This window comes from Diabrotica virgifera, chromosome 8, assembly GCF_917563875.1.
Source record: "Diabrotica virgifera virgifera chromosome 8, PGI_DIABVI_V3a".
Taxonomy (NCBI): domain Eukaryota; kingdom Metazoa; phylum Arthropoda; class Insecta; order Coleoptera; family Chrysomelidae; genus Diabrotica; species Diabrotica virgifera.
Window position 1 is genome coordinate 175,033,295 of NC_065450.1, and position 25,883 is coordinate 175,059,177.

The 25,883-nt window shown below is 33.2% G+C and overlaps 2 protein-coding genes across 2 annotated transcripts in view; one reads left to right on the top strand and one right to left on the bottom strand.

Annotated features, from left to right (window-relative positions):
- The first annotated feature begins 7,001 nt into the window (after positions 1-7,001).
- On the top strand, positions 7,002-10,585 carry LOC114328918 (ER membrane protein complex subunit 8). The gene is made up of 3 exons (XM_028277904.2): positions 7,002-7,306; positions 7,364-7,510; positions 10,121-10,585. The coding sequence occupies exons 1-3, from the start codon at positions 7,109-7,111 to the stop codon at positions 10,361-10,363; spliced, it is 588 nt and encodes a 195-aa protein (XP_028133705.1). The 5' UTR covers positions 7,002-7,108; the 3' UTR covers positions 10,364-10,585.
- Positions 10,586-18,121: 7,536 nt separating this feature from the next.
- Positions 18,122-25,883, bottom strand: part of LOC114328915 (DNA-directed RNA polymerases I and III subunit RPAC1) — a 37,813-nt gene continuing 30,051 nt past the window's right edge. The window contains exons 5-6 of the mRNA XM_028277903.2: positions 22,226-22,465; positions 18,122-18,262 (exon numbers count right to left, since the gene is read on the bottom strand). Of these exons, the coding sequence (XP_028133704.1) occupies positions 18,153-18,262; positions 22,226-22,465 (350 nt within the window). The 3' untranslated portion in view covers positions 18,122-18,152. The remainder of the gene's footprint in view (positions 18,263-22,225; positions 22,466-25,883) is intronic.

Sequence of the window (25,883 nt, forward strand, 5' to 3'; positions counted from 1 at the left end):
TTCCAAAAATATATAGGTCCGAAATGTTGATGACACACTTGTCTATTTAATAATAATTGGAATTTAACACTAATTGGAATAAACTGTTTCAGGATCTATTATATTGTTTTTTTTTAATGTGGAGAAACACAACACTAATTGTGGATCAATATAAACTAAAAATTCTACTCATAAAAACGGAGAGGAGGTTAATACACTTGATTAAAATTGTGATTAAATCTAATTAAAAACGTAACACCACCACAAACTGTAAAATAAAATGTAAATAACAAATTAATTTAATTGTCAACTGTCAGTTGTTAAATATGACAAGAGAATTGACTGACAGCGACATCTCTGGATTGGAATGGTAACTAATTTGCTGTCTTGACCTTGACAATTTACGTGAAACGTCTATGAGTATGTATGGTTTGTGGACATGGCCATTCCATCCGTATTGACAGTTCATTGATATATTAACATAGAGGGAGCCTACCTTCCGCGCTTCCTGACGACAAGATCTCAGGGACTGGTTTGCTGCATCTCCTTCTAACACATTGTATCGAGAATCTATAATCACATTCAGTGTGAATATAGGCACGGAAGAGGAGGACAACTGTAGCAGCTTTACTATGCGTAAGAGTGAAACAGCACTAATCCAAATAAAAAAGATGGTGTCGTCACTTCGCTCTGAATGACACTCTCTCTATGCTAATATTTAACTCTATGCAAAAATGCATCAAAACGCTGTGTCTAGGTACACGCTAACGTGTACGCAAATAAAAAAGTTAGGTACACGCTTAAACGTCATCAAGTCAGTGCCGTCATTATTTAGCGTGTACTATGACTGGGTTTTTTGGTACACGCTAATTTGAGCCGCGTGTATGCTGTGGTATCTGTAAGTGTAAATATCACGAGTGTCAGAGTGTGGTTAGAATTTGTCTAATCGCGTTATGTTTACACTTTAATATTGATTTGTAAAGAGTTTCCTTATTTTTTACTTGTGTAGTGTTTTTTTTTAAATTAACTATTGAGTGTGGACAATTATTTAGTTCTTTTAATGAGTTTAACAACATTCTAAAACAGTATGAAAACGATAAAAGACAAAAATTCGTGATTAAGGGTAGCAGAAGTAATAAGATAAAATTTACGGGGCGATTGATTAGTGCGATAAAGCTCAGTAGATCTGCTATAGTAATAGATAGCAATAAAAGTTAGTAACAAAAATTTTAGCAAACTTTGTGCTTCATATTACAAAATTACTAAAATTAGTTAGAATGTTACAGGGCGTTCGATAATATAGTGGCAGACCAAACTTATGTTTTTTTAAATGGAACACCCTATATTTTATTTTATGTTCGAAATCTTCTTAACTTCCATATCACAAAAATATATAGGTTTATTATGTTATACAGGGTATTTACAAAGTTATAACCAATTTTCTATGAAAATCGTAACAAGTTCAACTCCCTGTATAAATAAAAATAAACACCACAGCAAAAATAAACACCAATATAAACTGGTATAATTAACTTACGTATAAAAATTATTTTAGCAGTATTTTTTATATATCATGTTAGCTAATATTTATTTTGCTAACCTGAATATATATACTTTTATATACATATTGTTTTATTACAATTAAGTTTGAAACATCTGAATAGTTTTGCTTCCCTTCCCCTTCCCTTAATAAAATATTTTCTATCAAAGAAACAACAAACACTAAACATATGAAAATAGCGTGTACCAAAATATAAAGTCACTGCACACGCTAAATAATTACGTCACTGGCTTGATGAAGTTTAATTCGCGTGTACCTAACTTTTTTATTTGCGTACACGTTAGCGTGTACCTAGACACAGCGGCATCAAAAACGTCAAACACCCTACTAATTTATGTCTTACACAATTCAGTTATACAGCTAATATGTTAGAAAAATTAATTTGAACAAAATACAGCGCCATAGATTTGATAAAATGCAAATAGAAATATAGTTTATATTTTAATGCACAAGCTACAATATCAGAAAGTTGAAAATACTATTCAATTCACCCATTCAAAATACAAGAATCTACAGGTCGAGCAAGTCTTGTAAATTTCACGATTGCGAGCCACGTTTCACGCAGCCGTGTTTGCGTACTTGTGTTTCGAGTTGCGTGGTCGTGCGGAGTTATATTTACCAATTCGCGCAATCGTACTTGAGACGCTGTGTCGGGTGAGGTGTTTGAAAATTTGTGTAACTTGATTGCTTGATTCTGTGGTGTGAAGGTGGTTAAACTTTTGTTTTATTTTTTTTTTGTTTTTGTTGTTGTGAATATATCGCAGAAAGTTTTTAGATGAAGTAATTGTATGATGAAGATAACACAGAAAATACAAGAAGGCAGCATACTTTGCAAAACAATTGTTACAATTTGAAATCAACAATTTGTTAAGTTGTTGTCTTGCAGGTAAAAAAAGTGACTTTTTAAAAAAATTATATCTTGGAATCTAAAAATTATTTTTATTTATAATTGAAACATGTAAAAGTATAGTACTCTCAAAAAAATTTCAGCCAAAAATATTCATTTTTGTAGAGTTGACTGCAATTTTTCCACAACAGCCCTTTTTTGCAGTGAGCAGCATAACAAGTCCAGTCTCATCTGAAATCAAAGTTTCTTGTAGTTTATACCTCTGGCTAGTGAATGAACAAAGGATTTTTTATTAGATGAGGTCATTTTTGTTTTATAAAAAAAACTACTTTAAAAATGAGAAAAATTGGGGTAAAAAATGTGTTTAACCTTATGTAAAATCTTCAAATTTAATTTTTTTTAATTCCTTCGTTCATATTCTAGCCAGAGGTATAAACTACAAGAAACTTTTTGATTTCAGATGAGACTAGTTATGCTGCCAACGCAAAAAAACTTAAACTCTACAAAAATGAATATTTTTGGCTGAAACTTTTTTTGAGACTACCTTAAGTACTATACTTTTACATGTTCCAATTATAAATAAAAATAAATTTTAGTTTTCGAGATATAATTTTTTTAAAAAGTCACTTTTTTTACCCACAAGACCTATGTAACCCCTTAAAAAAATGTTTGGAAGAATATGTTTGATGGCCAAGATGCATACATATATTTAGAAGGAAAGTTCCTGATTTCTGTAGTACAATACATAATACCGAAGAGGAAGTAGCCCTAAGCGCCGGACTCCACTTGCGATTTGTAGTTGTGAAGATTGAACACATTCTTTCAAATAGAAGTCAATCCATGATTATTTAGTCACAAATGGATTGACTTGTATTTGAAACAATGTGTTCAATCTTCCTGATTACAAATCGCAAGTGGAGTGCAGCGGTAATAACACCAAAATATTCCATATAGGTCCATAGAAGGTACACAGACATTGAAAAATTCCTGGAATATCCCCGAAAACATGTTCCCTGAACATCCCAGGAAAATCCTGTGTCAGCATTTTAAACATTACCTGAATGTCTTATTGGAACATTCCATGAATGTCCACAAATGTTCTCTGGACATTCAAAATATATTTTGTAGACATTCCCTGGATATACCAGAAATACAGCGATGAGCGCTCTAATAACCGGCAAAATAGCACAAAAGATGTATTAAGTAGTGAGATAAAAAGACATGAAACTAGTTGAGCTGGGAAATTTAGCGATATTAACTTATACATTTAGATTGTATTGATTGTGTACCACCTTCAGACGTATCAGACGAGTTTGGAAACTACCACTGTCACAGTGACAGTTTTAGTTGACATACTCCTCCGATATGTGTAAAGGTGGGATCAATATAACGTAAATTTAAAGGTTAATTTCGCTAAATTTCCCAGCTCGACTAGTTTCATTTCTTTTTATCTCACAACTAAATATGTTGCCCATATTTTGCCGGTTATTAGGGCACTTATCACTGTACATCCTTGCTGATGTGACAATACCTCCTATCTGTTTTTTCATGAGTTTTGTATGAGAGATGGAAAAACATGTTTTAAGGTCACCTCCTGTGTTCATATGTAAGTTTTGACTTGTTTTGTAGTTCATAGATAGTTTAATTTACTACAAAACAAGTCAAAAAATATCATATGAAAACAGGAGGTGACCCTAAGACAAGTTTTTAGTCTCTCTTACAAAACTCATGAAAAAACAGATAGGATGTATTATTACATCACTGACGATATGTGGCCATACCAAATAATACATCCTTGATAAATATAAACATTTTTATTGAACAAAATCTTTTCATACATTTTTTTAATGCAATTTACTGATATTCCTAAATATTTCAAAAAAATGTGTCACATTTGCTTTGTAAACCTTTCTTTTGCCTTTCGTAGCCACATATTCCGTTTCCTTCCTGGTTTTTTGTAGACCACTTCTCTCAGCTGATTCTAAAAAAAATGAAATAAATGGTAATTTTTCTATCCTTTACAATTAACAATCAGAAGAAATATTATTTACAGATAATGATATGCATAATAATAATACGTTTGTTCTAGCATCAGTTTGAAACCATCAGCGAATAGTGGACCAGCGCGAGTAGAGGGGATCGCACTGGTGACTGTATTATGTTCTTTTACTGACCAACTGTTTGCTGATGGTTTTTGACTAGTTTGACTGTTTGCTAGAACAAACCTAATAATAATAAATATTTTGTATTTTGACAATGACATCTGATGTGGAAGTCAAAACATTAATAAAATTATTTTTTCAAGTTAACTTTCACATGCGCGTCTTAAAATTGTACTTTTAATACTTATATCATAAATAACTATTAAAACTATCTTAAGAGGAAACAGTATCGATCAACAGGTAGCGAAAATGTGTTCCAAGATTGCGGCTGTAATTTTGAATATTTTTCAAGATATTTGGCACACATATTCGTAATATAATAAAGAATGGCGGTACAGAGCCCAATTTGAAAAATATATTATTATGTGGAAATTACTCTGTAATTAAATACAATATAAAAAAAACGAGCTTGTACCGCCATTAAGAAGAACAAAAAAATACACTTTCTTCAAATACAACTTTTTTATCCGATTTTGTGTTATTTTGGAACTACTAAAATTTTTTATTTCATTAGTAGTTCCAAAATTACACAAAATCTAGGCATCGGATAAAAAAGTTTATTTGAAGAAAGTGTATTTTTTTGTTCTTCTTAATGGCGGTACAGGCTCGTTTTTTAAATATTGTATAATTACAGAGTAATTTCCACATATTAATATATTTTTCAAATTGGGCTCTGTACCGCCATTCTTTATTATTTGACGAATACGTGTGCCAAATGCCTCGAAAAAATATTCAAAATTACAGTGACAATCTTGGAACACGTTTTGGCTACCTGTTTATCGCTACTGTATTACCTTAAAACATTGTAATTTGCTAAACCAGTATATTTTACTCTACTACTACTCTACTAGCTACCTCATTTTCCACTGTTTCTAAAGACTTGTTTACATGGGTAGAGTTTTGAGGAGAGTAGAGTAGCGGTAGTACTCTACCAAAAATGGCTTGATACCATTCACATGAGGAGAGTACAAGTATAGTACTGATGCTAGTATAGTGAAACCGATTTTTGTATTTTTAAACACTCTTGATTATAAGTGCACCTTAAATTCTTAATTTTTTGCTTAAGCTCGTTTACTCCAAAGCCCCCTTTGCCATTCTTTCGACGATTTCATCCTCCGCAGCTTGCTGCAAACTTTTATTTCTGTAGTATACACTACCTAAATTCCATAAACACTGGTATTCGCCGTATTATAGCTCTACAAGTTTTAAAGTTTCATCTTCGGTGAACTTCATTTTCACTATTTACACAAAACACAATTCCAGCCAGAATGACAGCGCCCCCATGTACTCTCCTACCTACTCTATTCTGCCATAATTGAGCGTGTTCCATGGGTAGAGTGTGCAGCCGAGTAGACATTTTGGCAGTAGTGGTGGTCATAGAGTAGTTACTTTGCCATAGGTTGCTAGTCACTCTACTTTAACTCCAACTATACACTCTACCAGCTATTCTACTGTGCTGAGCATTTTTACAGGTAGAGTTACTCTACTCTATCAAGTACTTGCATCATTACTCTACCTGTGTAAACAAGTCTTAAATCTACTGAATGAAAATCTACTTAATCTTAATCTACTCTTAATGAAAAATGTCTAAAATCATTTACCCACCTAGTATTATTGTAGAATTTAAGACAGTCCAGTGCCTTATAAATAATTTCAATATGAATATTTTTTCCTTTAATTCTCCTTTGATACCACTCCATTTTAGATTTTGGGGAACTTATTTCATTGTGTTTATAGCCCATATTTATTGAAGGAACCCAATCTGGAGATTGTTATTATTGATTAAGTCGGCTGGTTTTCCTATAAGATTAAAATGTTAACATCTTCAAAAATCGTTACTGTTGTAATTTTAACTTACCAGATATAAAATGATTACAGCAGACAGGACAGGAAAATTTTCATTTCGCTAGTAAAACCTGTACATTGTATTGCATTTAACCATTGTTGTCTCTCAGATACCTTATTTAGTTCAGTTTAAAAGTGAACTTTATAACAATTACTTTGCATTTCACACTTCAAAACACAACACCAATGAAGCATAATTATCTTTCTAAATTAATACTTCCAGAGAAAATGTTAAATTAATCTTTGTACAACACAAAATTACAAAGAAATACAACTAAAATTATCTAAAACTCATTAAGAACAGATAGAATAAGATTTATCTTTTACACCCAGTAGCCATATTGACATATTGATTTAATTTTGACAGCATGTTGGAACGGATTTAAATTTGGTAAATATAACTCCGCACGACCACGCAACTCGAAACACAAGTACGCAAACACGGTTGCGTGAAGCGTGGCTCGCAATCGTGAAATTTACGAGACTTGCTCGACCTGTAGATTCTTGTATTCAACAAAGAATCTATTTGTGTGGATGATGAAAAAGATGATAGAATTAGTCCATTTCTTCTTTTTTTTGTTTGTCTTATTTTTGTCAATTCATGATCTGTCACTGTCACAGTGACAGTAGTCAGTCTGTGTCAATATTTTATTTTATTCATTTAGTTCATGTAAATTATTTATTATTAAATATTTCATATTTGATTCTATAAAAATGACCAGTATTAAATTTACTGAGCAAGCATATTGCAAGATGATATTGCATGCTTCTAAATATCCTCACTGTACTGTAAATGGTATTCTTTTAACTAAATCATCCCCCAATAATAAGGAAGTTGAATTTGTTGATTGTGTACCTCTATTTCACGTGTGCATAAATTTAACACCGATGGCAGAAATAGCATTAATGCAAGTATGTGCTACAGTGATACAAATAGGTTACAGCTATATTTACTTAAATTTTTTGTAGATTGATGAATATGCTTCAAAAAAGAACTTGACTATAGCAGGATATTATGTAGCCCCCGAGAATCCCAGGGATACCAGTTTTGACAAAATGTACAATCGAATATCTGATAAGATTGCCTCGAATTGTAGTCCTTCTTATGTTGTCATTGTAAGTACAAATTTTCAGTTTTATCTTATCCCAGACACATCAATATGAATTACACATTTTTGACAATTCAGACTAGTGTTTTTTAATTATAGAGGAAATTTTGCAAAACTTGTTTTTGTTCCCATTTTTATAGTACACCCAAGCCTAGCACTGATATCGACTTCTGCTCTTCCCATTTTATGATTACTGCCACTGAGATATTGGCTAATCACTATCTGGTAAATCTTTTATTGTGGACTTTTCTGTTTACAATATTATATAATGTATTATATTTTTAGTAGTTTTCTAAGGTGATTTTACTTTCTAATTTATTAATCATTTTACATATATGCAAGATCGTAGAAGATGAAGGGCTATAGTGGATGCGGCAAAGACATAGTTGTAAAGGCAGTCAAGAAGAAGAAGATATGGGCGAGGCCTGACAGACCCTGACAGGATTAATACACATGTTAAACTACAAAACCATCTATTTTCTTTGTTTCTAAAGATATCAGGGACATTCAAAAAACAAAATGTTCACAAAACATCAGACTACAATATGATTCTGATGTATACTCAACATTTGTACCTAGTCCTTCCTACAGGCTGCCTCAAAGTTAACATAAGAGAAAAAAAATTAGCGGAATCAGTTAATTTATTCACGAAAAAATCAACTATGAAAATGAGCATAATAATTTTCTATATCCCTAACTTTTGACTAGCAGTTTAATTGGTGTACTATGGGTGCTGAGATGTTCTACCATGTTTCACAGCCATATACACTGTGCTTCATTAAATAGATGGCCACCTAGAATTTTATAAGAATTTTTCAATAATTTTAAGTTTATACAATTTATTCTATTGTAACTAAACTCCCACAATGCAGAAACACTTTTAGGCAATGCCAAACGGTGCAGAAAGGTTAATTTAGGGTCATAAGTTTGCAGAATTGATGTCGGTTTTAGGACATAATGCATGTGTTATTTGTACATTATTTTTCTTGGAATATGGCTGTTCTGTTTTTCAAAAATCTTTCATTGGTGCAGTTGTTCAAATAGTGACCTTGTGTAATTTTTAAATTTAAAACTATGGGTGAAAGATTTGCTAGATCTGTTCAAATTGTTACTTTGATTGATAATGGAATGAGTTAAAGCGAAGGGCCACACAGCTTGGAGTCAGTCGTTGTGTGGTCCAAAAAACATACTAATGATTCGTAGAGACTAGATCTCACAAACGGCGACCAGGATCATGGCAGCCAGATAAGACCATTCTTTACATCGCTCTTTTCAGAATCGGTTCTTTATGGCTAGAGCAATCCAAAACCGTTTTCTAAATGTTCACCGGTGGACGTTAAGCACTTCTACAGCGAGAAGAAGATTGAAGGAATTTGATCTAAGGGCTTGCTGCGGGGGCAACAGGACCCTTGTTAACAGCAACATATTGACTATGCCGATTTCAGTTTGCTAGAGACCACGAGCGTTGAACGATAGAAGATTGGAAAAATGTTTTGTTTAGTGACGAGTCCGGGATGGTTCTTTATGACTCATATGCTCACATCAAAATATACAGAAGACGTGGGGAACAATATGCTGCTTGTGTTCGACAAACATGTGTTGCTTTTGGAGAGGTGCAGTAAAATTTTGGGCAGACGTTTCATTTGAAGACCGTACTGAACTTGTGTTTATTGATAGAGGAGCTTTGAATGCTTACCAATACATTACTGAAATTCTAGACCAGCATGTAATGCCTTTTGCTGGGTTTGTGGGTGAACACTTTATTTTCAAGCAGACAATGTGTGGCTACACATAGCCTGGATGGTAACGCAATACCTAAAAACCATTGGTGTGGCAAAATTGAATTGGCCAGCTCGAAGCCCAGATTTTAATCTGATTGAGCATTTTTGGGACCAACTCAAAAGAAGAGTAAGAAACAGAATACCTGCTCCAATAAATTGTGAGTAGCTTCGGTTGCACAACATTCCACAAATATCTAATAACAATCAATTTCTTGTAGAATTCGTAAAAATTAAAAAATGCCAAAAATTCTATACTAAATTTACAATCAAGATGCAGTAGAAATAAATAAACCAAGACACGTTAAATACTACTAGGAGCACTCCCGAATCATAAATTACAATGTATAAACTTTGGAAATCATGATTTGGGATTTACAATGTATATACATTGTAAATTATGATTCAGGAGTGCTCCTAGTAGCATTTAATGGGTCTTGGTTTGTTTATCTCTACTGCATCTTGATTGTAAATTTAGTATAGATGGCCTCTTTTTAATGACGTGCAGTGTTGTAATAAAGCATTTACCTTTGTATTGAAAATTTTTAATTGTGTCTTAGGTAGTTGGGTAAATCCTGGATTTCAACATGTTATTAAGCATACTTTAATTACAAGCCTTATTAATTCTTTCCTACACATCACATTCTGTACCTCTGATGCAGACAATTATGCTGCCTAGGTATACAAATTCCACCACTCTCTCAATTTCCTGGTTGTAGATCACAACGGGCTGGTTGTTTCTGGTACCCAATCGTATTTCTTTTTCTTTTAACTAAAAGTTATTTATCTAATTAAGAATAATTGTGTGATGTGTTGTTAATAAGGCCAACATGTTTCAGGTGAACAGCACAGCCAATACCATTCAAAGAGGTAAAATAGCTTTAAAAGTAGGTCAGTACAATGACGGTAGTTTAAAGCAGTGTGATGACATCAGTGTATCAGATGATGCCATGAATGTGTGCATATCTGGACTTAATGACTCATTGTATGAAAAATTAGTAGATTTTGATAACCATCTTGATGATATTTCATTAGACTGGACCAATAGTGAATTGAATAAGGAGATTCATTCTTTTTTATGAGGACAGCTAGCTTAGGTTAATTGATTTTTTCTTCACAAAAATATTTAAATAGATTCTAAATACACATTCCTATACAGGTATGCCTTTATTGCAAAGTTCAACAAATTTGACCTCTGCTAGTACCATCTGTCATTTTATTTATGTTTTGTAGATATGTAAAAGTTTGCAATTTATATGTTGTTGAAATATCATTTTAAATACAGTAATGATTTATATGTTGAATTTGTGTATTTATTTACCAAAATTTACTGCTAGTCCAAAATAACCATCTACAAATAAGGCCATAAGTGAACCATAGGTGCCACAAACTTGGTTAAAAAATGAGATATGTATATACTATATACTCCATTCCACGAATATACGACCCTCAAAGGATAATCGCGACTACGAATATTTTACTGTGCAAAATATGAAGAACGAAAGTAAATTGCCTATTGTATTGTTGTTTATTGGAGTAATTATTAGAGCGAAATACTTCCGTACTTCTTATGTTGCACACTAAAATATTCGTTGTCGCGATAATCCAAAACAGTCGTATATTCGTGGAATACACCATATCTCTGTATTTAAAGCTATTTGAAATAAAATAATATACAAACAGATGCCTTCATTTTCTGTCTCTATTGTAGTAATATGAATTTTAAAAGTCTCAAGCTTACTTATCTAAATATGGATAACCATTCTGTTGTCAGACATATAAGTGTCTTAACACATTCACGGACACGACTGCATTATGCAGACGCTGTTAAAAAGGACATGGCTGTGTGAAGATGTGTCCATACTGGCTCAATCATGTCGATATTTACTTCTGCCTGTGGTGTCCAAACTACAGCATTCTCAATATGTGCTCTAACCAAGACATTGTATAAATTAATGTTGCTATCAAAAACACTTAAAATGTCTGGGGTTTCTAATTATATATTGACGGTTATGTAAAAGGTTGTAACCCACAAATCAACTTTTTTCAGGAAATAGAAAAAACTCTCCATTTAAGTAATTTTATGAGGAATTAACTCAATAATTTTTTTCATTTTTATAGAAGAATTATTGATCTACAAATTAATGAAAAAAATTAGTGTTAATTCCTCATAAAATTATCTAAATGGAACGTTTTTTCTACATCCTGAAAAAAAGTTGACTTGTGGGTTACAACCTTTTACCTTTCAACCATTGATATGTCAAAGTCGTGACAAAATAGTTTTCAACATTTAGAAAAATTTACTTTGAACCAATTTTCATGAGTATTTTTTATAACAATAAACAAAATCTAAATGTTTATTTACTCAGCCAAATATTCGGGATAAGCAATCACTCTTCCATTTTCTCTGTTTTGTCCATGGTAATTTTAAAATAATAACCGAGTTTTCAATCAAGACAGGCGTGCATATCGAAAGATATAAGGGTTAAGAGGAACATGCTTCACTCCGTAGGGTGGGAATAAAATCAGTCTGGCGTTTTGCTGGTAAGTAGTGCAGGGATATTCTAGTACTAACGATCACACTTCAATGATTAGGTGCACCATTGTCTGATTGGTTGTATTAAGATAGCGAAGGATTTCCATTGGGATCGTCTCCTGAAAGAACAGTACTTTGTAAATATCGATGTTGGAAGTTTTTGTTTTAATTTTTGGAAATCGGTTATGGTTTCCTTGTTATGGTGTTCATACATTCCATGGATTCCTACTATGGTTCCGTGTCAGTACATGCAGTTCATCCACTTATTATTCTCTATTAGAGGGATCCGCATAGATTGCAGTCAAAAGAGTATGGTGAAAAACCCAAAATTCACTGTAAGTCTTTATTTTACTTCTGGTATTCTTGCCGAAGAAAATTGCAAGAACTGAAATTTTCTTAATGTGTGATCCAAAAAATTGATTTTTTTAAATTCCATTTAATTCAGAAATCTGTAAATTTTATATGGCAATGTATAAGGTTATAATTTGCAAAATCTCAAGAAGAAAATACTTTAGTTATCTTGGATTAAAATAAACATTCAGTTTTTTGTTTACAGAAACTAATGTTTTTTAAACTACTTATGTGTCTATTGGATAAACAAATTCGAATTTTGCAATGACAACTCTCGCTAAGTGGATTAAAAGAACTTATAAGCATTTGGCACGGAACAGATACTTATCAGCCGTTATGTAGCATAACGGGCTATGAGCACGGACCAGACTTATCGAGGAAACAGACTGGGAAGCGTATCAAGCAGACCTGACATAGTTTTCGTGGGGTTATAAATATGATAAGGAACACAATTGAGCTAGATATGGCTACTGAACAATTTCAGGATATAGTCATAGACGCATATAAAGATATACAGGGTGGTTCATCTTATTCGCCTCAGTCTCTATACGGAAAACCACTTGATATTTAAAAAAATTTCTTCGCAGAAATATATCCAAGTTATATTTTTTCTTATGGAATGCCCTATATCTGATGACATTACTGAATTGACTGAAATACACGGTGTTTTGATTTATTTCGATTTTTATGAAAATGTAAGGTTTTAGAAAAAAATAAATATCTACGAATCTAAGAATTAGTAACAAATTATTTCTTGGATCTTAATAATAGACTATTTAGCATACTTAAACAGATGCTTACTGCAACAAAATTTCTTACAGGGTGGTCAAAATATGAGATTGTTCTATTAACAAATTCAAGCTGTAATAACTTACTTATTTTAAATAGAACACCCTGTATCTTACTAGTCTATCGCGTAGAAAATGTACTTAGCTTTCAATTTATATTAGGGTTTCCTATACCTATCTTTTTACAGGGTGGTCAAAATATTAGATTGTTCTCTTAACAAATTCAAGCTGTAATAACTTACTTATTTTAAACGGAACACCCTGTATCTTACTAGTCTATCGGATAGACAATTTACTTAGCTTTCAATTCTTATTAGGGTTTCCTACACCTATCTCCCTTCATTTTTCAAATATTTAAAGATTTCCTAATTTGTAAGCTTTAAAAATTAGAATTAAGTACCTATGTCGTGGTTATGTACAACACATCACCAACACCGGCAATATACTTAAATATCTTAGTCAAGATACTTTCGTTAATAAAATTCACATTTTTATCATTTAATCGCACAGAGTGTTCTTATTTTAAATGACATACTCGATATTCTATTCTTTATAATATAAGATATTTAAAATCTCAATTCCATGTAAACATTCTCAATACACATGTTATTCTGTAAATATAAATTCCCATTACATGTTATTCTGTAAATACCCATTTTTACATATTTTTGTACAATGGGCTCGTTTTCGTCATAGTAGCTATTGCATTTAATTGTTTGTAATTGCGATTCAAAGATTCAAACAAAAAGTGGTGTTCTCAAATTTACTTAATAACCGTCGGTTTAAGATATGGAAAATACTTATACGGAATGAAATATAATTTAAATATCTTCCAGAATACGGCATCTAATATAGGGTATACAGTTTAATATAAACATATTATTCAATGTCACATGTAGGCCAAAATCAACTAAAATAATACAACACTCTGTGTGACTACATGATAACAATGAAAATTTTATTAATGACAGTATCTTGTCTAAGTATATTACCGGTGTTGGTGATGTGTTTTACATGGCCACGACATAGGTACTTAATTCTAATTTTTAAAGCTTACAAATTAGGAAATATTTAAATATTTAAAAAATGAAGGGAGATAGGTATAGGAAACCCTAATAGGAATTGAAAACTAAATAAATTTTCTACGCGATAGACTAGTAAGATACAGGCTGTTCCATTTAAAATAAGTAAGTTATTACAGCTTGAATTTGTTAATAGAAAAATCTAATATTTTGACCACCCTGTAAAAAGATAGGTATAATAAACCCTAATACAAATTGAAAGTTACGTACATTTTCTACGCGATAGACTAGTAAGATACAGGGTGTTCCATTTAAAATAAGTAAGTTATTACAGCTTGAATTTGTTAATAGAACAATCTCATATTTTGACCACCCTGTAAGAAACTTTGTTGCAGTAAGCATCTGTTTAAGTATGCTAAATAGTCTATTATTAAGACACAAGAAAGAATTTGTTACTTATTCTTAGATTCCTAGATATTAATTTTTTTCTAAAACCTTACATTTTTATAAAAATCGAAATAAATCAAAACACCCTGTATTTAGGTTTAGGGAACCCTTATGAAAGTATAGTTTATTTTTTAAGGTTAATTCAATAATGCCATCAGATATAGGGCATTCCATAAGAAAAAATATAACTTTGATATACCACTCTTTCTTGGAGCACCCTGTATAATTCACATTATTTTTAGATTGTAGTATTAATGGCCCTGTATATTTCTGTGAAGAATTTTTTTTAATATTAAGTGGTTTGCCGTACAGACACCGAGGCGAATTAGATGAACCACCCTGTATAACTGTCCCGTAACAGCAAGGAGCTCCAACAGGAAAGTGTTCTGGTGGAACAATGAACTTGCTAAAAGAAGGAGAGATGCGAGAAAATAATTCAATTCTACAAAAAGATTAGGCGATTGGAGCGAATATCGCAAGGCTCTGACTGAATACAACAAAGCTCTAAGGAAAGCCAAAAGAGAATCATGGAGGAAACACTGCGAGGAGATAGAACAGACTCCAGAAGTGGCTAGGCTCAAAAAGGTTCTCTCGAAGGAACCTAAGAGCAGTATCACCACGCTCCAGATGTAGTCGAGGGACTACACACAGACTAGTGAAGAGACGCTGAGGGAACTCTTCAATAAATCCACGAGGAAAATAAAATTCCTGTAGCTGGCTGTATACCATAAATCACAAAAATGCGAGATCCTTTGTAAAAGGTATATTTCCCTTATTTGGGGAATTTTAAATATACCTTTTACAAAGGATCATGTATTTTTATTTTTTTTTTAACTCTTCAATGTTCACTTCCCTGGGTCGGTAACAAGAATGATGACACGCAGAAGTTCTACAGCCAGAAGGACCAGTTACCATGAAATATGGAACTAGGGGAAGCTGGAGAGCTGCAAAAGAGGTGGTGACACCAGATAAAATAAAATGGGCAGTAAGTTCATTCACACCATATAAATCACCGGGAACGGAAGTGATTTATCCTGTACTTTTGCAAAAAAGTACAGAAGCAATGTACAAGCAAATGTGTACAATACTTCGTGCAAGTATTGCACTGGGGTATGCACCAGATGCTTGGAGGTCGACAAGAGTAGCATTCATACCAAAGCCTGGTAAGGGTGGACAGATGACTCCAAAGTCCCTTAGATGTCCCAATAAGTCTGATGTCATTTGTACTAAAGACATTGGAAAAAGTGGTAGATAGACATATTAGGGATGGAATATTGATTGAAAAACCAATAGAACAAGACCAATAATATGCATATTAGGTAGGGTTACCATAATTTATTAAGGCCAAATCCGGACAGGGGTAGTCCAAGGGATTGTAGAAAATGTAAAATGTGAACTTGACTGTGTTGCTACCTCTAATTTAACATATATGCGAAATGCTTTGGCACAATTAAAAGTACAGCTGTTTCGCTACAATGTGTAATTAACATCGAAAATCTCTGCCAGTTTAAAATACATATACACCTACGTTTTAACATGACAAGCAGTGCGACCAACTTAACTAGGTGCTGCGCAGAATGAAATTTCCCACCGTTGGGCCAAGTGTTTTCCATTTTTTTTAGTAAAGAAAAAATTCCGGACATTTCTCGTATCCGGACGTATGGTAACCCTACATATAGGCCAGGTGTATCAACAGAACAGCACTGCACCATCTTGTACAGAGGGTGGAGTATGTTCTGGAAAACAAAGAGGTGCTGTTGGGAGCCTTTCTCGATGTCTTCAACAACACCTCATTCGATGCAATCCCAAAAGCCATCCGTCTGAATGGAGTAGATGAAATAAGCTGCAGGTGGATAGAATGCATGCTTAAAAGCCGCTTGGTAAAAAACACTGATGGGCGAGACCATGTCAACACGGGTTGCCAGAGGACGCCCACAGGGAGGCGTATTATCTCCATTAGTTTGGAATCTAGTTATGGACGGACTGATTGGAACGCTTAACAGAAAAAAATATAATGTCCTGGGCTATGCAGATTATTTAGTCATCCTGGCACAAGGCAAGTTAAATACAACGGTCAGGAATAATATGCAACAGGCCCTGAACGTATTATCAAAATGGACAACTGAGGTGGGATTGTCAGTAAGCCATCACAAATCCAAAATAGTAGCCTTCCCCAGAAGAAGAAAAGAGGGAATAGGACCTGTGAAACTCAAGGTGATTTCCTTAAAGGTAGAGAGGGAGGTACAATACCTCGGAGTTATAATAGACTCGAGGCTTACCTGGAATCAACACCTAAAACGAATAACCAAAAGAGCGGCGGCCACTTTAATGGCGACCAGACGCACGAATGGCAGAACATGGGGACTTAAACCGGACATGATGTATTGGATATACAACATGATGGTGAAGCCCATGAAGCATTGGTCTGGTGGCCACAGGTGCAGCAGAGAAATGCTATAGAGAAGTTAGGCAAGATACAAGGGCTTGCCTGTCTCAGCATAACAGGTGCAATGAGAGGCACACCAACTGCAGAAATGGAAGCCTTGCTAGACCTTCCTCCCTTACACATCATAGTGAAGGATGAGGTTACAAAGACTGCAGGGAAGTCAAAGTAAAATTGCAGTGGGCAAAATATTACAGCATCAGGAATATATGTATGCGGGGATCCGATATAGGAGATGACAACAGACCATTCAGTCCCCAAATATAAAATGTGAATACCTTTCCAGGTAGAAATACACTCCAGTGAGGTATGGGGAGATCCTGGTAGACATCCGAAGTATGAGGTCCATACCTGGTATATAGATGGGCCCAAGACAGAAGATGGGTCGGGATGGACTATAACGGTTTCATCCCACTAGGAGAATATACCTCTGTATTTCAGGCAGACGTATATGCAATCCTGCACTGTGCAAGGACAAACAGATTGAGGACTTATATTACTAATAAGAGAATCAATATCTGTTCAGACAGCCAAGCGGCCTCGAGGGTTTTAAAGAACCCAAGTATAACCTCCAGGCTTGTATGGGAATGCCGCGAAGAACTTGACACCCTGGCGGAACATAGCGAGGTAGAACTCATATGGGTGCCTGGACATCAAGGGGTCGCAGGCAATGAGAAAGCTGACGAACTTGCTAGACGAGGATCAGTAACAAGATACTTCGGTCCAGAACCGGCACTGGGCGTGCCCAAAAGCACAATCAGAGACCGATTAAGAGGCTGGATACGAAAACAACACAAAGAATAATGCGCGAAAAGAGCTGAAGAAATGCGCAAAATAAACAGAAATCAGCTCAAAATGGACTATGCAATAGATAGACCGAGACAGTCAAACATATATTGTATGACTGCGAGGCACTGGATCGCAAGAGACAAGCAATATATGGAGACTGTAGACCAAGTCTGAAAGCATATGGCACTACCCAATGGACCTTTACAGGCTAGTGAAGGGCACAACTAAATTGGATTGGGTGTCATGAGAACAAACGGAAGACAGCACAATGAGCCAAAATGCTGCAGTGCTACCGGGGCGCATGCACGGACGGCTTCCAGAAGACAAAAAAAGCATTTGACACATTCCTCTAAATTCCACCAATAGCTCGCTAGATAAGAAATGAGAGCGGGGTGTGGTCTGAAACCCAAAGTTGTGTGAACTACATCACCGAAACGAATTTTTATTTATTGAATAAAACAAAATTTTAATAAAATACATGTTTATTATAAATATTTAAGAACTATTCAATTCTTCTAATAATAAAGAACATTTTTCCTTTAAGGTATTAACAGCTTCTCTAAAAATGACATCTGGCTGCATAGCTCCCACAGATTCAATCGTAACTGTAACAGAATACATATATCATAGTTAAATTTGTAAACGTATTTACAGACTTTTAGTTAAACGCTGCCTGTACTGGTTGTGAAATAGTTAAATACACTAATCACAAAAAAGTATCATATAATTTTTAAAACAGAAAGTTTAAAAGTAATTTTTAATTTTTAGCAGAATGTATTTAGCATAACATTTCATAGTGGAGTCACTGAAGGTGGATATGAGCTATTACCTCCGATTTCGTTGAACCTTCATCGATTTCCATGAAAATTGGTGAGCGGTTAGAGGATATCTCAAGGAACAAAGGTGAGATGGTGCCAACTTGCGCTTTTACCCTGGGGGTGGATGCCACCCCTTCTCGAGGGTGAAAATTATTTTATTAAAAATATTCCCATAATTCGATAGAGGGACAAATTTCAAGCAAAATTTGTTATATAAAGTTATTAAAATAAATCAAAACTTTTTGAGTTATTAAAGATCAAAGATTTTAATTTTTCTTGAGAAAAATGCAGGTTTTTCACCAATTTTTCATCAATAACTCAAAAAGTGTAAGTTATTACAAAAAAGTTATAATTATCAAAATTGAAGCTAATAAAAAATGAAATAAACCTCTTACTACAAAAACCTTTTGATGTTAACTAAATGTGAGTTATAGGTAATTGAATGTTTATTTTTTTCGGCGAGTAAAAAACTCTAAGTGTTCAAGCTGAAATAACGGGAAATTGATCCATTTTATAACATAAACTTATTAAACATTTGTCAAAGTACTTAAAAATATCTATTAAATGAGCCCCCGAACATGTTGATAGCGTTAAAATTTATGCTCCAAAATTTTTTCAAAATTTATCTTTTAAAATTTTTTCCAAAAAATGTTATTGTTTTCTTTTTAACAACTCCGTTAGAGTTTACGATATCAGGTTGATCTAAAAACTGTTTGAAAGTTAATTCCATGTGCTATTAAAGCGCGTTGAACCTGATCTTTTAAACCCCTTATTTTTTAAAAATAAAAGGTTAAATGACCCCGGTTGCATGGTTCCCACAGCAAAATTTAAGATTTAAACGTTTTTATCTCGGTTATTTTTACTCTATAGAAATAGTAAAACGGGTAAAATATTTGACACAGAAAAAACTAAAATTTGGTTATATATAATTTTTTACATATATTGAGTATTTTTGGAGTTATTATCAGTAGTAATAACCCAAGGACATTGATAATTGTTCGAAAAAATTTTATAACAGATTTCGAAAGCTTGTTGCTTGTTTGCCTGTAAGCAGCAAGCTTGAGAAAGTTGTTAAAAAATTTTTGAGCATTTATCAATGTTCGAGGGTTATTCGGATAGAAAATTTTTTGCTGGTTATGAAAAAAAAAATACAGAGCAGAAACAATTTATTTAAATGTGCAATTAACAAAGGAACAATTAGAAAAATTTAATGAAGATCCAGACATCTTTTGAATGGGTCAATAATAACTTTCATTTCCTTATAATACTTTTCTTGTAAAAGCTTACTTGTTAGGTTCCACATGGTTTTGACAGTAGCTTCTTTAAACTCTGTACCATCTTTTCTTCTCATGTTCACAGCCCAATCCTTTAAAATCGACGCCAATTCTTCCACCGTCCGATTTCCATCTAATTCATATTTTCTATCATTGCAAAAGTCCATAAACGCTTTCCATACAAATTTTTTACTGTAAACAGTATTCTTTGGTATATTTGATTCGATAATTTCATTAATATTCTCATCAGTATTACAACCAAATCGTGACATTTTGAAATATTGAATATTTGAAATGTCAAAATCGAAATGAAACGAAATGTAGGTATCCATAGCTACATGATTGAGTGAAAACAGCCCATGGGATCTGTTTTCAGTATAATGTTGGTTTTATTGGTTGTATTCAATCAGATGACCACAAATTAATTGATTTCATTGGATTTCTAATTGAGCAAAAAATTTTCAGAAGAATATGAGAATTACAATAATTTTAAAAATTAAGATTTTTTTAAATTAATCTTTTTTCCAAAAATATGCATTCTAAACCGGTCAAGATTATTGAACACATTACTTATGCTAATATAAAGAAGTTCTTGTAAGGATTACATAAATTTTAATTTTTGTGGAAATGGTGTATGTTTTATTTTTCACTTTTTCCTAAAAAATTCTAAACGGTTCTTTTATTTTCATTATAAATTGCTATTACCTTTTTATAAACTGCTATAAATTTTGACGCTATTACCTTGTTCTGAAGCTCATTTGATAGGTATTCCGAAGTACTTTGGCAAATGTTTAGCAGGAATATTTTATACATTGCATCGTTTTCCCGTTATTTAAGCTTGAATACTTAGATTTGAGTACTCGTCGAAAAAAATACACATTCAATTGCCAATAACTCACTTTGAACTAACATTAGTTTAGTTCTTTATGTGAGGAATGTATTCAATTTTTTATTATCTTCAATTTCAGTAAGAATAACTTTTTTGTAAAAGCCTATAGTTTTTGATTTATACGTGGAAAACCGATTTAAAACATGCATTTTTTTACGAAAAAATAAAATCTTTGGTCTTTAGTAAATCAAATAGTGTTGATTTATTTTAATAACTTTATATATCAAATTTTGCTTAAAATTTGTCCCTCTATCGACTTATGGTATTATTTTTAATAAAATAATTTTCACCGCCGAGAAGGGGTGGCATCCACCCCCAGGGTAAAAGCGCAAGTTGGCATCATGTCACCTTTGTTCCTTGAGGTATCCTCTAATTACTCACCAATTTTCATGAAAATCGATGGAGGTTCAACGAAATCGGAGGTGAAAACCTTCAGTGACTGCACTATCAAGTTGAAGCGTGTTTTTGCGGACTACAAAAAAGGAAACAAAACGTCGATAAGAGAGAATTTTTATTTTGGACATTTGTGTTCGAGAATTTGATCTGTGTATTATCTGCTCGATTTTTTAATGAAGAAGTGCGTTCTCACAAAAAATGAGTAACTTAACGTCCGAACTAGCAGCCCAAATCGTGGGTTTAATTGGAGATGGACGATCGAGCAATATTATGGTGCTGTTCGAAGATGACTGTTATTTACGTCTGCAGACTTTGTCTACATGTCATGTTACAGCTAGACAACTGCGAAATGATCTTTCCACGGTCCGTAACGTTCGAATAAGTGTTAATTCGGTTAGAAACAGATAAAGGGAATTTGGAATCAGAGCCAGAATGCCTGCTACTGCTAAGTACTGCTCCACTGTTAATGAGGTCACACCGTATGGTGGTATGGTATGGTAAGTTCGCCAGAAAACATGTCAATTGGGATATTAACGATTGGGCTAATATTCCTTTTACTGATAAGTCAAGATTTGCTCTTTGTGGATCCGACAGACGTATTCCAGTTTGCAGACTATCCGGTGAGCAATTTGCTCAGTGTATCATAAGAGCAGCCAGAAATTTTGGAGATGGCTCGGGATTTGGGAAGGCACCTGCTTTGAGAAGTCACACAGAATTAACTGTGTTTTGTAGGGGTACCTGATGCCCAATTGAGCATGTTTGGGACTACCTAGAAAGACACATAAGAACCCGTATCGTCGCTCCAGATAATCTTGATGAACTGGGAAAAGTTTTAACGGAAGAATGGGAAAATTTGGATTTGGAGTACATACAGTATCTGACAAGGAGCCTTCCACAGAAAATGAGTGACGTCATTAGGGCGAGAAGTGCTAATACCAGATACTAAAATGTTCAATTTGTCCTTGAAATTCCTTATTTTATAGATTCGTATTTTTCATTTTTGTCGAATAATTGTCATTTTCGGCCTGTTAGTCTTTAATGTTTAATTTTAATGGAATAAACCAATATTCCTACGTTTCATTCCCTAGCATTTCCAAAAAAAAATTAGGAGATACTACTCAAAACTTCAAGACTTAATACATTTATGCGATACTTTTTGAGACGAGTGTAATAATCTAAGAACATACTCACATATAAAATGGTCTTGAATCTTCGTCATAACTACAGCATCTTTAAGGTCATCATATCTAAAAACATTTCTACTACCAGTATCATATCTAGCATTATTGACAACAGCAATTTTCCTCCCATCTTTTTTGTTTCTGATTCCTATTACTCCCGGAGAAAAACAGCTTTGAAGTTTGTAAGCAGCATCGCCTGTTACTTCCCTCACTAATTTTATGTCAGGCATTAGTCTGTAAAATGCAGTCGCTAAAAATAAAAAAAATAAAGGTTTATGAACCAAAAAAATAAAAAAAAGTAATGTTTTCACTCATTTTGCAAAAATATAAAAAACTTTGAATTATCCATGTCTCTCTGTCCCAGAGTTTTTGTAAACACAATTCCTCCGGCATTAGACCAGATATAATGAAAATGAGGCTCAAATGAAAGCTTTAACACAAGAAAGGTATTAAAGGTGAGAAATGTAACCTCGAACTTTTGATTGCAGAGTTGCACCTGAAAGTACTGTCGCTGAAATAGTACAAGCGATATATTACTCGACGCGCCTAGCAAGACGAGAATAAACATATACTTCCGGTTTTTATATCACTTCCGGTCAAAAAGGTGTAATCGTACGTGTTACATTATGACAATTAATTTTTATTATCCACGAGGAAAAAGTTTTCCTGTAGTTGGCTGTATACCATATATTACAAAAACGATAAAATCCTTTATAAAAGGTATATTTGTTAAAATCCTTTATAAAAGGTATATTTGTTAAAATCCCTAAAAAGGGCTACATCACAGAACAGAACTAGTTTTCGATCGGATGACCGATCATCATTAGTGTTTACGTGAATCTAACATGCTAACCACCAAAATAAAAAATATGTGGGTAAAAAACCCTTTACAATTGATCCGTCATAGGAACATAGATAAAAGATGTGAAATAAAACATGGATGTTTAAAATATCCAATGTTTTATGCTCTAGGTACCATTGAGCTCGAGTTTGACTTGTTCACATGTGAACAAGTTCATGTATTTTTGACCTAATTACGAAAAAACCAAAAGGTTAAATATTACGAAAACCCGTACAAGTTGTTTATTAAAGTCTTTAGAAAATCTTTTGAAAAGAAAAACGAGGATCCTAGTGCAAAAAGTAATAAATGAAACACTTACACGAGACAAATGTCCATATTTTGGTACAAACAAAACCAACCGTACATTCAAAAATTTTATTACACTGGAAAATAGGTATAAAACTAAATTTGAGTTGTTCATTCAAGAAGAGGTAACCTTGAACTACAAATAGGCCGAATCTCTCTGCGAAATTTCACCTAATAATATGGTAAATAGACTCGGATGCGCACGCAATTTGTTGGCTCCAGCTGGTACCCGTAGGCGTTAATGGGTTAATATAACACTTTAGCACCTTATATCTCAGGTTGTTATCAACCACCAAATCAGTTATCAACCAAATCAGTTATCAACCACCAAACCAAATTAATATAGGACCTTTCACATTCCCATATAAAACATATGTTAAATACCTTGGCATAATTTTAAATCAAAAGCTCTCTTGGAAAGAACATATTCATCATTCGTCAAAAAAATGTGAAAACGCAATAAATATACTAAGAGCTTTTAGCCACACAAAGTGGGGAGCCGATCCAAATATATCACTAATCTTCTATAGAGCACTAATACGTTCAGTGATTGACTATGGTTGTATTTTATATGGAAATTCAAATTTAACTCAATTGGAGATATTGGAAAAAATAAAAAATAAGTGTTTACGACTTTGTCTTGGATGTATACAAAGCACACCAACACATATTTTAGAAATTGAAGCAGCAGAGCCTCCTTTGCATCTTAGACGGCAATTTTTGTGTGATGTTTTTATGTCAAAACTCCTAGCACAGAAAAGATCTGAGAAAATACAAAACCTCAATTCAAAAATAGATAGTCCCTTCTGGCGACGTAAAATTCATCCCAAAGTAATAAGCAGTTATCAGCTATTAATCCAATTTAATAGCGAGGTTTACAGAAATGACATCCTTCCCTTTTATAATTGTGATTATAACCTATTAGAACTACAAATTCCTTATTATTATCTTAATATTGAACCACACGTTAATCAATTTAACATAAATACGTTTGTTGAGAAAACAATTCTGAAAAGATGGCCGGAGTCCGATTGTATTTATACAGATGGATCCAAATTCGCTGAGTCAACTGGATGCGCCTTTTACCATTCAAATGAAAATCTATCCAAAAAATTTAAACTTTCAAATCAAATGTCTAGTTATACTGCTGAGCTCATCGCAATTCTTCAAGCTTTGAGGTATATTAATATCCATCACAAGAATAAGTTTGTTATATTAACAGATAGCAAAAGTTCGGTAGACACAATAGTACAAACTAAATTATCAAACACTTCATCAGTAGTAATTATAAAAATTTTAGAAACAATCCAGTTACTTACGAATACAGGTAAACAAATTTCTTTGGTTTGGATTAAGGCTCATTATGGAATTAACGGAAATGAAATAGTGGATAGACTTGCCAAGGATGCTACTACAACAGGGGAAACGATAGAAGAACCATTAATGCCAGTCACTGATCTACGACAATGGTTTAAGAAAAAACAAATGGAGCAATGGCAACTGGAATATGATATATCTCTTAAAGGTGTACGATTTCATGATATCCAACCAAAAATTTATAGAAAACCGTGGTTTAACGACATTACAAATCGGCACTTCATTAAAACCTTAAATAGAGCAAGGAACAAACATGGTTTATATCCAGTTCACAAAAATAAACTAGGGTTGGCCACTTCTCAAAACTGCACATGCGGGGAGTTGGGTACTTTAGAGCATGTGATTTTCGATTGCGCAAACTTCCAGATGCTGAATCAACAGTTATATAAGAATCTACAAACAGTAGGAGTTACTCTCCCCACCAATTTAAATTCCATTTTATGTACACGAAATATAAATTTGTATAAAATTGTTTATAACCACTTAAAAAATATGAAAATTGATATTTAAAAAAAATATATATATATAAAAAATTTAAAAAAAATAAATATAAAAAAAGAAAAAAAAATAATAAAAAAAATAAATTAAAAAACAATAAAAAAAACAAAATAAAAAAAAACAAAAAAAAACAAAAAAAAAACAAAAAAAAACAAAAAAAAAACAAAAAAATCACAAAGAAGGCCTAAACCTCCGCGAGGATGAATCGGGTTTAGGTCTTAGCGCGAAAGAAAAAAAAAAGAAAAAAAAATTAATATCAATTAGTGGTTTAGTATAAGTATTTAGTAATAGTGTTTTATTAGTATGTATTTTTAATGTAATGTATGTAATATATGTTTGTGATTATTAAAATATAATGTATATCAGTTAAAATTAGGAAATTGTGTCTATGAAAATAAAAAAAAAAAATTTGAGCTGGCCAATTGGTTCAAACCAAGGTCATAAATCTAAACACACACACACACACACATCTCAGGTTGAAATCCAGCGATCAGTCAGAAATTTACGAAGCCTCAAAAAAGCATTTCTGGATTGTTCTACTCTGCTCTTTATTTCAGTCTCAGGGTTCCAACCCTCGTTTAGCAGACAATCCAAGTATTGTCAAACTACCTTGTTTGTTGTACAAACTTGTTCGATTTATTCTCCA

Coding starts and splice junctions, on each gene's coding strand:
- LOC114328918 (XM_028277904.2), top strand. CDS start 7,109: ATGACCAGTATTAAATTTACTGAGCAAGCATATTGCAAGATGATATTG. Junction 7,307..7,363: donor CAGAAATAGCATTAATGCAA/GTATGTGCTACA, acceptor AATTTTTTGTAG/ATTGATGAATATGCTTCAAA. Junction 7,511..10,120: donor GTCCTTCTTATGTTGTCATT/GTAAGTACAAAT, acceptor AACATGTTTCAG/GTGAACAGCACAGCCAATAC.